This window comes from Rana temporaria, chromosome 7 (assembly GCF_905171775.1).
Source record: "Rana temporaria chromosome 7, aRanTem1.1, whole genome shotgun sequence".
Lineage (NCBI taxonomy): Eukaryota > Metazoa > Chordata > Amphibia > Anura > Ranidae > Rana > Rana temporaria.
In genome coordinates this window covers 118,667,564-118,679,942 of record NC_053495.1, presented here as the reverse complement: position 1 = coordinate 118,679,942, position 12,379 = coordinate 118,667,564, and the positions used below count along the sequence as shown (strand labels likewise).

Below are 12,379 nucleotides of genomic sequence, written 5' to 3'. Positions count from 1 at the left end.
GCGGCTTCACAAGGAACTCGACGAGCAAAACGATGTGTTTTGCCCATCGAGTTCCTCGAACGTGTGTACGGGGCCTTAGAGAGGTTTCTTGGATAAGGGGAGCCTACAAGAGCAGACCTAGACTTAAAGCGGGAGTTCACCCATTTAAAAAAAAAAAAAAAATCTCCCCTTAGCTTCCTGCTCGTTCGGTCTAGGGGAATCGGCTATTTATATTAAAATATGTGCAGTACTTACCCGTTTTCGAGCTGCATCTTCTTCCGTCGCTTCCGGGTATGGGTCTTCGGGAGCGGGCGTTCCTTCTTGATTGACATTCTTCCGAGAGGCTTCCGACGGTCGCATCCATCGCGTCACTCGTAGCCGAAAGAAGCCGAACGTCGGTGCGGCTCTATACTGCGCCTGCGCACCGACGTTCGGCTTCTTTCGGAAAATCGTGACGCGATGGATGCGACCGTCGGAAGCCTCTCGGAAACCTGTCAATCAAGAAGGAACGCCCATTCCCGAAGCCCATACCCGGAAGCGACGGAGAGGATGCGTCTCGTAAACGGGTAAGTACTGCACATATTTTAAAATAAATAGCCGATTCCCCTAGTAATAACGAGCAGGAATCTAAGGGGGAAAAGTGCCCTCTAAGGGTGAACCCCCGCTTTAATGAGCAGTTAACCCTTGCAGCGCTGGAGGGTGGGACAATGCAAGGGTAGGATTTGTCTAACTCCTGGAATTGGACTTTAAATTGTGTACATTGAATATATTATTTTGCACTTCGTCTCACCATATCGCCATCCCCTTCCTAGGCAACAGTCAAACTGTGTTTTGTTTCTATGTGTTTAGTATTATGCCCTTCCTGCTTTCACTTGTATGTGTTTTTAGTGGTTTCTAGAAACATAAGGTTTCACTTTCATGCTACTCAACAAGAGGCATGAGTAAAGTTATATTCAACATTTTGTAGAAAAGGTTTTTTTTCTTTGTAACCAAAGAATATTTTAGAACAGGGGTCTCCATACCTTTCAAGCAAAGGGCTAGTTTACTGTCTTTGCGCCTTTAGGGGGGCCGGATTCTGACCAATGGCATCAGTGAGAATAAACATGGCCCCAGTGTTGGTGGGCAGAAGGAGGAGGAATAGTGCTTCATCATTGCTATTAGTGGAAGAAATAGAGCCCCATTGTTGGTGTCATTGGGAGGAATAGCGCCTCATATCATTGGGAGCAATACTGCCCCAAGGGCCGGATAAAGGCTGGCAAAGGGCCACATCCGGCCCTCGGAATGCAGTTTGGAGACCCCTGTTCGAGAACAAAACACAATGGGATTGATTTACTAAAACCGGAGAGTGCAAAGTCAGGTGCAGCTCTCCATAGAAACCAATCAGTTTCCAGGTTTTATTGTTAAAGCTTAACTGAACAAGCTGAAGTTAGAAGCTGATTGGCTACCATGCACAGCTGCAACAGATTTAGTAAATCAACCCCTATGCACAATTGTAGCTTCATATTGCGCCAGAGCTTCTGGTTGGGTTAAAGGATGAGTTCACCTTTTTGAACATGCTACATGTTTCACCCGTATTTATGGCGGAACATGTGACATGCTCCAGCAGCTGCGGCCTCTCCCCACTCCCCAGTGACAGCGGGCAAGCATATTCTCCAGGCACCCGCTGTCACTCTTTGAAACTAACATGGCAGTTAATGGGAAACTACAAGTCCCAACAGCCTTTGCAGCTTGTAGTTCTCAGTTAACTACCACTGCGCTGTTCATTCATTCTTTCTGTCAGTGAGTATCAGCTTGCCTGTATGAGGTACAAGCAAACAGATACACTGTCAAGTCTGCAGGAGTCCTGCATGGTACCAGTCATCTGCTGATCGCTTGTGCAATGCTTTCCAGGCTCCCAAACCCAAAAATAGGAAATGCTAATTTTTTTACTTTCCACAAATTAGCGTTTATAAACTTTTGTTAAAAGGTGAACTTATCCTTTAAAGGAAACCTGTTATAATGGGAACATTTTGACTCTCATTCTGGCCCAGGTCTTCAGTACTTGGAGTCGATGACCCAGAAAAAGTATGCCGATAAGGAATTATGTATTTTTTCCAGCTTTTCTGATCTGTATCATTTTTCCTGGCCCGTGCGTCAGAAAGTATTGAAGTAGTTCAGAATGAGGACAAGGTAAATACTACAATCAAAAAGAGGTCTGCCATGGCCACTTCTTTATTCCTCCCATGACAGGTTTACTTTAACTACTTTGTGAGAGTATTTTGCCCTCAGGCATCATGCCCTATTCAAGGAGAATGTTAATTAACATTGCAGCAGAGAACTAGAAATGTGCAACTGTGCGCTTTATTAATTCTTAGACCCCACTGCCAAACTGACAAATTAGTCATACAACTATAATCAAGTTATAAAACTGCGATGCTGCTAAATTTGGTCTGAGTGTCTAGGCTTCAATGACCCCTGGTAACAAAAACGTTAAGCTCATAAGAAGTGTTCAATATGAAGCTGCAAATCTTGGTGTTCCTTTGCTAAAAAATATTGATTTTGGTTTCTTATTCCTTATTTATTAGTAACATTATACTTTGTATATGACCTGTTTCTTTTTTCTTCTTTGATGTTAATATATTCGTCAACTCTAGTTAGCATGTTAAAATATATATATATATATATATATATATATATATATATATATATGTGTGGAAAAATATATATATATATTATTATATATATATCTCTAGCTCTCTCATCACCTGCTCCCATGCTCGTCTCCAGGACTTCTCCAGAGCCTCTCCAAACCTATGGAACTCCTTACCCCAATCTATCCGCCTATCTCCTTCTCTACTAGCTTTTAGAGGATCCCTGAAAACCCTCCTCTTCAGAGAAGCCTATCCTACCCACACCTAACAACTGTATTTGCATTTGAGTCCATCTGATCATCCCCCACAGCTACTACCCTTTGTTCCACTTGACCCTCCCTTCTAGATTGTAAGCTCTAACGAGCAGGGCCCTCTGATCCCTCCTGTATTGAATTGTATTGTGACTGTACTGTCTTCCCTGATGTAAAGCGCTGCGCAAACTGTTGGCGCTATATAAATCCTGTATAATAATAATAATATATATATATATATATGTGTGTATGTATATATATATATATATATATATATATATATATATATATATATATATATATATATGTGTGTGTGTGTGTATATATATATATATATATATATATATACACACACTTATCGACTACTTTATTAGGTACACCTTGCTAGTACCAGGTTGGACCCACTTTTGCCTTCAGAACTGCATTAATTCTTGGTAGCATAGATTCAGCAAGGTGTTGGAAACATTCCTCAGAGATTTTGGTCCATATTGACATGATAGCATCACGCTGCAGATTTGTCGGCTGCACATCCATAATGCAAATCTCCACCACATCCCAAAGGTGCTCTATTGGATTGGTGACTGTGAAAGCCATTGGAGTACAGTGAACTCATTGCCATGTCTAAGAAACCAGTTTGGCTGCATTCACACCTGAGTGTAGCATTTGCCGTGATTTTGTGGCGTTTTTACTGCGTTTTGTCACCATATTTGCAGAGTTTTTTACCGCGATTTTTGCGGCGTTTTTTACCACGTTTTGTCGCGAATTTGGACAGGTCTAGGGTCACCAATGTTAAAAACAGAAAAACGCCCAAATACGCTCAATTTGAGTGACAAAAAAGGGTCCAGAACTTGTTTGAGCTTCAGGCGTTCGGCGTCAGGCGTTTTGGAGTAGAGATGTGAACCATCTCCATTGAGAATAATGTATTTTTTCCCCTCTCGCGTTTTGGAGCTTCATGCTTCAGGCGACAAAACGCTCAGGTGTGAACGCAGCCTTTGAGATGATTTGAGCTTTGTGACATGGTGCATTATCTTGCTGGAAGTAGCAACCAGAAGTTGGGTACACTGTAGTCATAAATGGATGGGCATGGTCAGCAACAATACTGGTAGGCCGTGGTGTTTAAACGATGCTCAATTGGTACTAAGGGGCCCAAAGTGTGCCAAGAAAACATCCTCCACACCAATACACCACCAGCCTGAACCGTTGACACAAGGCAGGATGATCCATGCTTTCATGTTGTTTACTTTCTGACCTTGCCATCTGAATGGCGCAGCTGAAATCGAGACTTATCAGACCAGGCAACATTTTCAATGTTGTATTGTCCAATTTAGGTGAGCCTGTTGAAATTGTAGCCTCAGTTTCCTGTTCTTAGCTGACCGGAGTGGCACCCAGTGTAGTCTTCTGCTGCTGTAGCCCATCTATTTTAAAGTTCGATGTGTTGTGTGTTCAGAGGTGGTATTCTGCATACCATGGTTGTAACGAGTGGTAATTTGAGTTACTGTTGCCTTTCTATCATCTCGAACGAGTCTGCCCATTCTCCTCGGATGTCTGACATCAACAAGGCATTTTCCTCAACACAAGTGCTGCTCACTGGATATTTTCTCTTTTTCAGACCATTCTCTGTAAACCCTAGAGATGGATGTGCGTGAAAATCCTAGCAGATCAGCAGTTTTAAAAAAAACTCAGACCAGCCCATCTGGCACCAACAGCCATGTCACGTTCAAGGTAATTTAAATGCCCTTTCTTCCCCAATCTGATGCTCGGTTTGAACTTCAGCAAGCTGTCTTCACCACGTCCAGATGCCTAAATGCATTGAGTTGTTGCCATGTGATTGGCTGATTTGCAATTTGTGATACCAAGCAATTAAACAGGTGTGCCTAATAAAGTGACCGGTGAGTGTATACAGCAGGGGTGCCCAACCAGTGGCCCGCGGAATCCTCTGATGTGGCCCGCGACCTCCTGCTCTAGGATGGAATAGAATAGAATACTGTTATTAAAGGTCAGTTTATTACTAAAATCACAGTGTATATATGCGCATATCTGTCCCTCACATAGCAGCCGGTGATCGTTTTTTTTTCTACTCACGCTGTCAGCACGAGGAGAAAAAAAAACGATTACCGCGCTTTGCTAAGATCACGTGATCAGCTGTCATTGGCTGACAGCTGATCACATGGTAAGGGGCCGGGACTGGCCCCTTACTCGGATCCGTGATCACCCAAGTCTCAGTGACTCGGTGATCACAGCATGCGCCGCACACGCCCTGCAGGGGGTGCCTGCAAAGGGGAGGACGTCTATTGACATCCTTCAGGCATTTGGGGTCCGTGTTGTAGCGGTCTTTCGACTATAGCACGCGCCCCTACTGGTTAAAGTGCATGTAAACCCTAACAATGAACTTATCCTTTGTGCTCTATTGTGGTCCCTTAAATGTACCAAGGAAAGCCTTTTGCATATATAGAGCAACAAAAACACGAGTTTCTCCTGACAGAAATCTTGTAAGCTAATAATTTCCTGTGCTTTTTGCCTCTGCTGTTATCATTTAGCATTATTTCCATATCTCTTTTCCTGTGGACTACAGAATGCCTCCCCCTGTGTTTTAAAGATGAAGAAAGGGGGAGTTTTTCTGTAGTCCAAATATACCTTCTTTCCAAGGGAGACAATGCTGCTCCTGCATAGATACAATAGTAGTAGTGAGTGAGCATTGTCACTGTTGTGTTACTGGCAGGCTCACCAATTAAAAATAAAGGGAAAAGGCCTGAAAAAAAAATAATGCAGTCAGCAGGACTGGTAAGCCAACCCTGAAACCTAATACTTAGTATTTAGCCTGTTTATTTATTATCACACTGTACATACTTGTGGAAGGTTGTTTTTACCTACATACTGCACCCACTGACCATACTGACCCACTGACCTTACTTCAGCACGGACTGGCTTCCTCTCACTACTTACAAGGCAAGAAACACTCACCAGGTTCTCAATGGAATGTTGATATTGCTCGATTTCCCGCATGGTTTCTGTGTCTCTTTTAACCTCATTCACATATTGAGCTAAATCCTGCAACACAAAGTAAAAGCAATAATGCAGTGTTTGTAATGTGAAGTTTTATGTCCTATTATCGTTTTTTTAGATATTATCCAGTTGAATTTGATCACCTTAATGTAAAAAATGTATTAATGTGATCAGATTTTGAAAACTTGCTATCTATGGTTTGAAATATTACATGTACAAAGGTGTAGTCATGTTTGCTTAATTCATATGTTGACTGTTCAATAGTGATTGTGCTTTTCTATTCTTCTATCACAGTACACGTTTATCAGTCAGGTATGTCCGATAGGAAACAACACACCTGCTTTGTAGCTCAGTTCAGTGAGCATAAGCTGCTAAATAGATTGGAGATCTACAAATCTGTAAATATGTACACAAATACATATACATACTGTATAATGTACTTTTACTTCTGCTTTTATGCAAGGTTCAGCAAATACTGTATTTATTGGCGTATAACACTCACTTTACAGTGAAAATAGAGGGTAAACTGTGCCTGCGTGTTATACACAGGGGGCCGTGGAAAGTTTTCTTCCTGAAACCTCCCTCTTAAAGTTAGGGTATGTGTTATATGCCTGTGCGTGTTATACGCCGATAAATACGGTAACTCTTTTTGTACATGCTAATATGTTAAGAACAAACTGGAGTAATAGCTCACACCTCAACATCAGAGCCAATCACAGTTGATGTAAGAACGAACCCTTATGCTGCGTACACACGACCGTTACTCATGTCATGCAAAAAAGCGATGTTTTTCTCGACGTGATTTGTCGTGATTCCTCTCAAGCCTGCCTTGCATACACACGTTCGTGAAAAAAAATGCTCGAGCAAAGTGCGGTGATGTACAACACGTATGACAGCACTATAAAGGGGAAGTTCCATTTGAATGGCGCCACCCTTTGGGCTGCTTTTGCTAATTTTCCCATCTCATAACTTGCTTCTGAGCATGCGTGTTTTTTCCCCCTCCTTAAAGCGTACACACGACCGTTTTTCACGACGTGAAAAAGAACAACGTGAAAAATGTCTCGTCGAGAAAAATGCTCTGGAGCATACACACGACCGTTCTTCACGACCAAATAAAAAAATGGCATTTTTCTCGTCATGAAAAACGGTCGTGTGTACGCGGCATAATAGTTGTTACTAGGGATGGGTGAACGGTACGGACCAAACACCCCAATTTGTAGGGTGTTCATCTGGGTGAACAATGCACTGCAGTGCTGCAATGCAATGCACTGAGCGCTGCAATGTAGCATCCTAAACAACTGATGAGTTAGCAGCTGTCAATGGGTTTCCCCTGAATAATAAAAAAAAAAGTGGCAGTTAAAAAAGAAAGAAAAAACTGTTCACATTGGAAAAGAAAGTAAAACCCTTTATTTATTAAAACCCTTTATTTTACAGATGTGGGATGAAAGTGATAACATTTTAATGCCTTTGTGTATAATAAAAAAAAGCTGTAAACAGACCCTAGTGCAGTGATGGCGAACCTTGGCACCCGAGATGTTTTGGAACTACAGTTCCCATGATGCTCACCTACACTGCAGTGTAGGTAAGCATCATGGGAATTGTAGTTCCAAAACATCGGGGTTGTCAAGGTTCGTCATCGCTGCCCTAATGTATCAGGTCCAACCTCATTAAAATCTGGTGCAATAGTGTTATTGTTGGTCCACATCAAGAGAAACCCACACATCAGGGAGGCAGCTGACAACTTATGCTCAGAGAAGGGGAAAAGGCTGAAATGACTTTCTTAGAACAATAGAATGTAACCTACCAAAACTCTAATGCCACGTACACACGACCGGACATTCCGACAAAAAAACTGTAGATTTTTTTCTGATGGATGTTGGCTCAAACTTGTCTTGCATACACATGGTCACACAGATGTTGTCGGAAATTCCGAACGCCAAGAATGCAGTGACGTACAACACTTACGACGAGCCGAGAAAAATGAAGATGAACAAAACTTGTTGTCGGAAAATTTGAGAATCAGCTCTCAAATTTTTGTTGTCGGAAATTCCGACAGCAAATGTCTGATGGAGCCTCCACATCAAACATTTGTTGTAGAAAATTTTGATTGTGTGTAAGCGGCATTAGGCATACAGCAAATGACTATTTAAACAATTTTATGTTTTTGTTGATTGCATCAGTTTATGGATTAATGTTACAAAATAATAATAATTCCACTTGGCACCAGCTAGCTTGAATCTTACATTGTAGTGTCCAAACACAGAGCAGTGTCAAGATATCCAACACCTTTCAGCTTCTTTACAACTGACAGGCTGCTCTATATAATAGAATAGAAGATTTCACGGCATCTAAATATTACTTGGGAATGGTAGTATGAATGTTAAAAATCTATGCAGTGCCTCAGCCAGTGCCTCAAGTATGATAGCTTTACTTTATCGGTTCTCGGAGATTACTGTAATTCAGTAATCCAATCCAGCAATTGAGAACCAACCTATAAAAATAGAATAGAGATAAAGTAGATAAAACAGATACCTTCATTGCATCAAGTGACAAACGCAGGTTATTTTTTTCTGTATCATCAGTAGTGTGTTTAACCAGCTCCTGAAAGAAATCATACAAAGCATCACGTGGATTCAACAGTAGTGATTAATTACCAGGGAATTACAGATCTCCCTTCTATCATTAGTAACTGCAACACCGACAATAACAGAATACAAAGTTTAATTTGGTAAGAGACTAAGAGATGCAATAAGACTAGCTTGATTGTGTCATAAAAAAGAATGCAGGCAGCGGTAACAATACATAGAAAGGCAGATAAGGTAACTGACCTACCCTTATTTTTATTTTTTGCTAGAATAGAAGTATGGCTCATACCACAATGATGTCACTAGATACTAAGGATCTGAAATGGCACAACAGAGGGTTCAACATCGACTGTATTTTCTCAATCTTAAGCTTGGTAAACACAATGAGAATATTAATGAGCGTCCTGTTTTTTGCATGCTGGTCTCATATCGAAAACAAATAGGTTACTAGAGTTACGAAAATTCTCACAACACAGAATGCAACTTTCTGTGATGATGTATTGTATTGTACTGTAATTTATTCTTTCATTTCCAAGCATGCACTGTCTTGGTAACTCAATGTTTTACGGACGAATACTGTACCGATTAAACGAAAATCATTTGTTATGTTAACGTACAAGAAATGTATTCATGCTTGCCCCTTTAGATAGTTTTGAATGAACTGTCGTATTTGGCTGTTCAAAACTGTGTACTAATGATCATATTATAGAGGACGTGTCTGACTTCCAGTATGTAAGCAGCCTTTCTCTAGAGCTATGGACCACACTGAGATCCTACAGTATCCTGATCAACCCAAGACTTGCTTACTCCATGCCAGACCATTAGGATCACCTCCAGGACACTTCAGGCATCTAGCCATGGTAAAGACAGGGCCAAGCCTTCAGCCAACACCTGCTGAGAAGCTCTCTCATTTTGCCCACAAGTCCAGCCAAGATGGCATGCCTAGGACACACAGGAGCCGCCATGCTCCCCTGCTGCTGATGTCCAACCATGGGCCGAGGGAGAATAAGACTGGCTGGATGCTATAGATCCGCTGGCTATTACGATAGCCTCTTCATCTGCAGAGCCGATGACAGGAACCTCGGGGGCCAAGGTAGGAGAACCGTCCCTGACACCAATTATGGAGGCCATCAAGACATGCCATTTCTCACTTTCTACACAAGTAGAAGCCCTCCGAGTGGACTTTGTCATCTTAAAAGATGATGTTTAGAAAGTCCTGCACAGAGTTAACAATGCAGAACAACGCATTAGTGCAGTGGGGAATGATCTAAACCCCTTATGGTGACTGTTAGAGAGGTGGGTCGGGAGGCCACAAGTCACAGGAAGCTAAGCCTGAGGATATTGAGGACAGATTCCGCCGTAATAACCTCTGGTTCCTGGGATTCCCAAAGGGTTTGGAGGGAAAACGTCCTGAAGAATTCTTATTCACCTGGCTAAAACAAACCTTTGGGAAGGAGAGCTTCTCCCATCTGTTCGCAAACAAACAAGCTCCCGCTGAGGGCTCCTCCACCCGGACAATATCCAAGGCCATTACTGGCTCACTTTCTATACTTCAGTGATAAACAAATAATTCTGCAACATGCTTGGAATATGCCTGAATTGCTCTATAACAATAATCATATCACCATCTTTCCTGATTTTTCTGCAGCATTCCGGAGTGTGAAACAAACCATGCGTGACCGCAGCCTGCCATATAGTATACTGTACCCTGCGAGGCTTCGCATGGTACATAAGGGCAAAGTCCAATTCTAAAGTCCAAAAGCCAACAGATGACTGGAGTCTCTGGGAAGCACCTAATCTCTTATATCAGGGGTCTCAAACTCAAATTACCTGAGGGCCACAAGACAAGTTTTCATATGCCATGGGGGGCCGCATGCAAACTTTCAAACTTCAAAAACAACAGTACTGGTGTCAGCGAACACATTATTACCACCAGCACTGGTGTCAGCGAGCGCATTATTACCACCAGCACTGGTGTCAGCGAGCGCATTATTACCACCAGCACTGGTGTCAGCGAGCGCATTATTACCACCAGCACTGGTGTAAGGCAGGGTTTGACAAATTTGCTTGGAATCTAGGAGCCAGCAAACGCACCCCGTCCCGACGGGCTTGCGCGCAGAAGCGAACACATACGCGAGCAGCGCCCGCATATGTAAACAGTGTTCAAACCACACATGTGAGGTATCGCTGCGATTGGTAGAGCGAGAGCAATAATTCTAGCCCTAGACCTCCTCTGTAACTTAAAACATGCAACCTGTAGATTTTTTTAAACGTCACCTATGAAGATTTTAAAGGGTAAAAAAGTTTGACGGCATTCCACAAGCAGACGCAATTTTGAAGCGTGACATGTTGGGTATGAATTTACTCAGGGTAACATTATCTTTCATAATATTAAAAAAAAAATGGGAATAACTTTACCGTTTTCTTATTTTTTAATTAAAAAAAGTGTAATTTTTCCCCAAAAAAGTGCGCTTGTAAGACCGCTGCGCAAATACGGCGTAACAGAAAGTATTGCAACGATCGCCATTTTATTCTCTGGGGTGTTAGGATAAAAATATATATAATGTTTGGGGGTTCTAATTAGAGGGAAGAAGATGGCAGTGAAAATAGTGTAAAATGACATTAGAATTGCTGTTTAACTTGTAATGCTTAACTTGTAATACCAACGGCCACCACCAGATGGCGCCAGCTCACATCTGGTGGTAATAACTTGTAATACCAACGGCTCACCACCAGATAGCACCAGCTCAAAAAAAAAAAAAAAAAAAAAAAAAATTTTTTTTTTTTTTTTTTTTTACTCTTTGCTCCCCCCACTTCCACCCTGCCTGCGGGCCATTTATAACTGGTCCGCGGGCCGCAAATGGCCCGCGGGCCGGTACTTTGAGACCACTGTCTTATATGTCTACTCTTTTATCGTATTATCCAGGAGCAGAGAGTCAATGCCTCTTTACTGCCATTCCTTACCAAATGTTTGGTCTATTATGATTAATATATCTGATTATATCTTCCTATATAGCCCTGTGTTGTTTGGCTGACTAAAATGGTTACACGCTTTGAAGTAGTTCAATATTTGTTCTGCTGTTTATCACATCTACACCCTTTTCTTCATCTCAGGCTGGACGAAGAAGAATTTCCCTACTAGGGTGATATAGTTGTATTGAGGTTTGGGGGGGGGGGAAGCCTGTAGTATGTTTGGGACTGTGGGCAGGGTGGGAGGGTTTGGTTCCATGATCCTACAATTTGGATCATTTCATACTGTGTTACTCACTTTTGTTGTTTTAGTTATGTTTTTTGTTTTTAGCCTACGCCGATAATGCTTTTCACTCTTTATAGAAAGTATACGGTTCTCACCACCATCTCCATGGTTGTTGCAGACTTGGTTGTTGCTCTTTGTGCTCTCCGGGGGCCCTTCGCCAAAATACCCTAACAGTCAGTATTATACTGTAGTTTTTCGTTCTCATGCCATCAAACCTATAATCCACTCTCCTGGAATGTGAGAGGCCTTCATTTCAAGATCAAGTGTGCACTAGTTTTCAATTATATACAAAACCACAAATCCCATATTATTCTTTTACAGGAAATCCACCTGGTTGGATCCCAAATACTGGCCCTTAAACGGGCATTTATAGGCCATGTTTTTTACTCCATGAATTCTAATTCCGCCAGAGGAGTTTCTGTGCTGGTGGCCAAGTCCCCATCATGTACTCCAAAAACTATTGTAACAGACCCGTTTGAGAGCTTTGTTGTGCTGTTTCTCATAATAGACAGACAATTTACCCAATTCTTTTGTCGCAGTTTATGTTCCACCACATTTACCATAGCTGTGTGGGAAGTATTGATGGCGAAGGTGCTCCAGGTGGCAGAGGGCCTGATTTTTTTTAGCAGGAGACTTGAACACGGTGCTTTCTCCTCATATAGAACGATTATGTGT

The 12,379-nt window shown here is 42.0% G+C and overlaps 1 protein-coding gene across 2 annotated transcripts in view; it reads right to left on the bottom strand.

Moving 5' to 3' along the window:
* The window catches only part of VAV3 (vav guanine nucleotide exchange factor 3), a 333,028-nt gene that overhangs the window by 123,717 nt on the left and 196,932 nt on the right, over positions 1 to 12,379 (bottom strand). For both annotated transcript variants that reach the window (XM_040359896.1, XM_040359897.1), the window contains exons 11-12: positions 8,396 to 8,464; positions 5,822 to 5,908 (exon numbers count right to left, since the gene is read on the bottom strand). In XM_040359896.1, the coding sequence (XP_040215830.1) occupies positions 5,822 to 5,908; positions 8,396 to 8,464 (156 nt within the window). The remainder of the gene's footprint in view (positions 1 to 5,821; positions 5,909 to 8,395; positions 8,465 to 12,379) is intronic.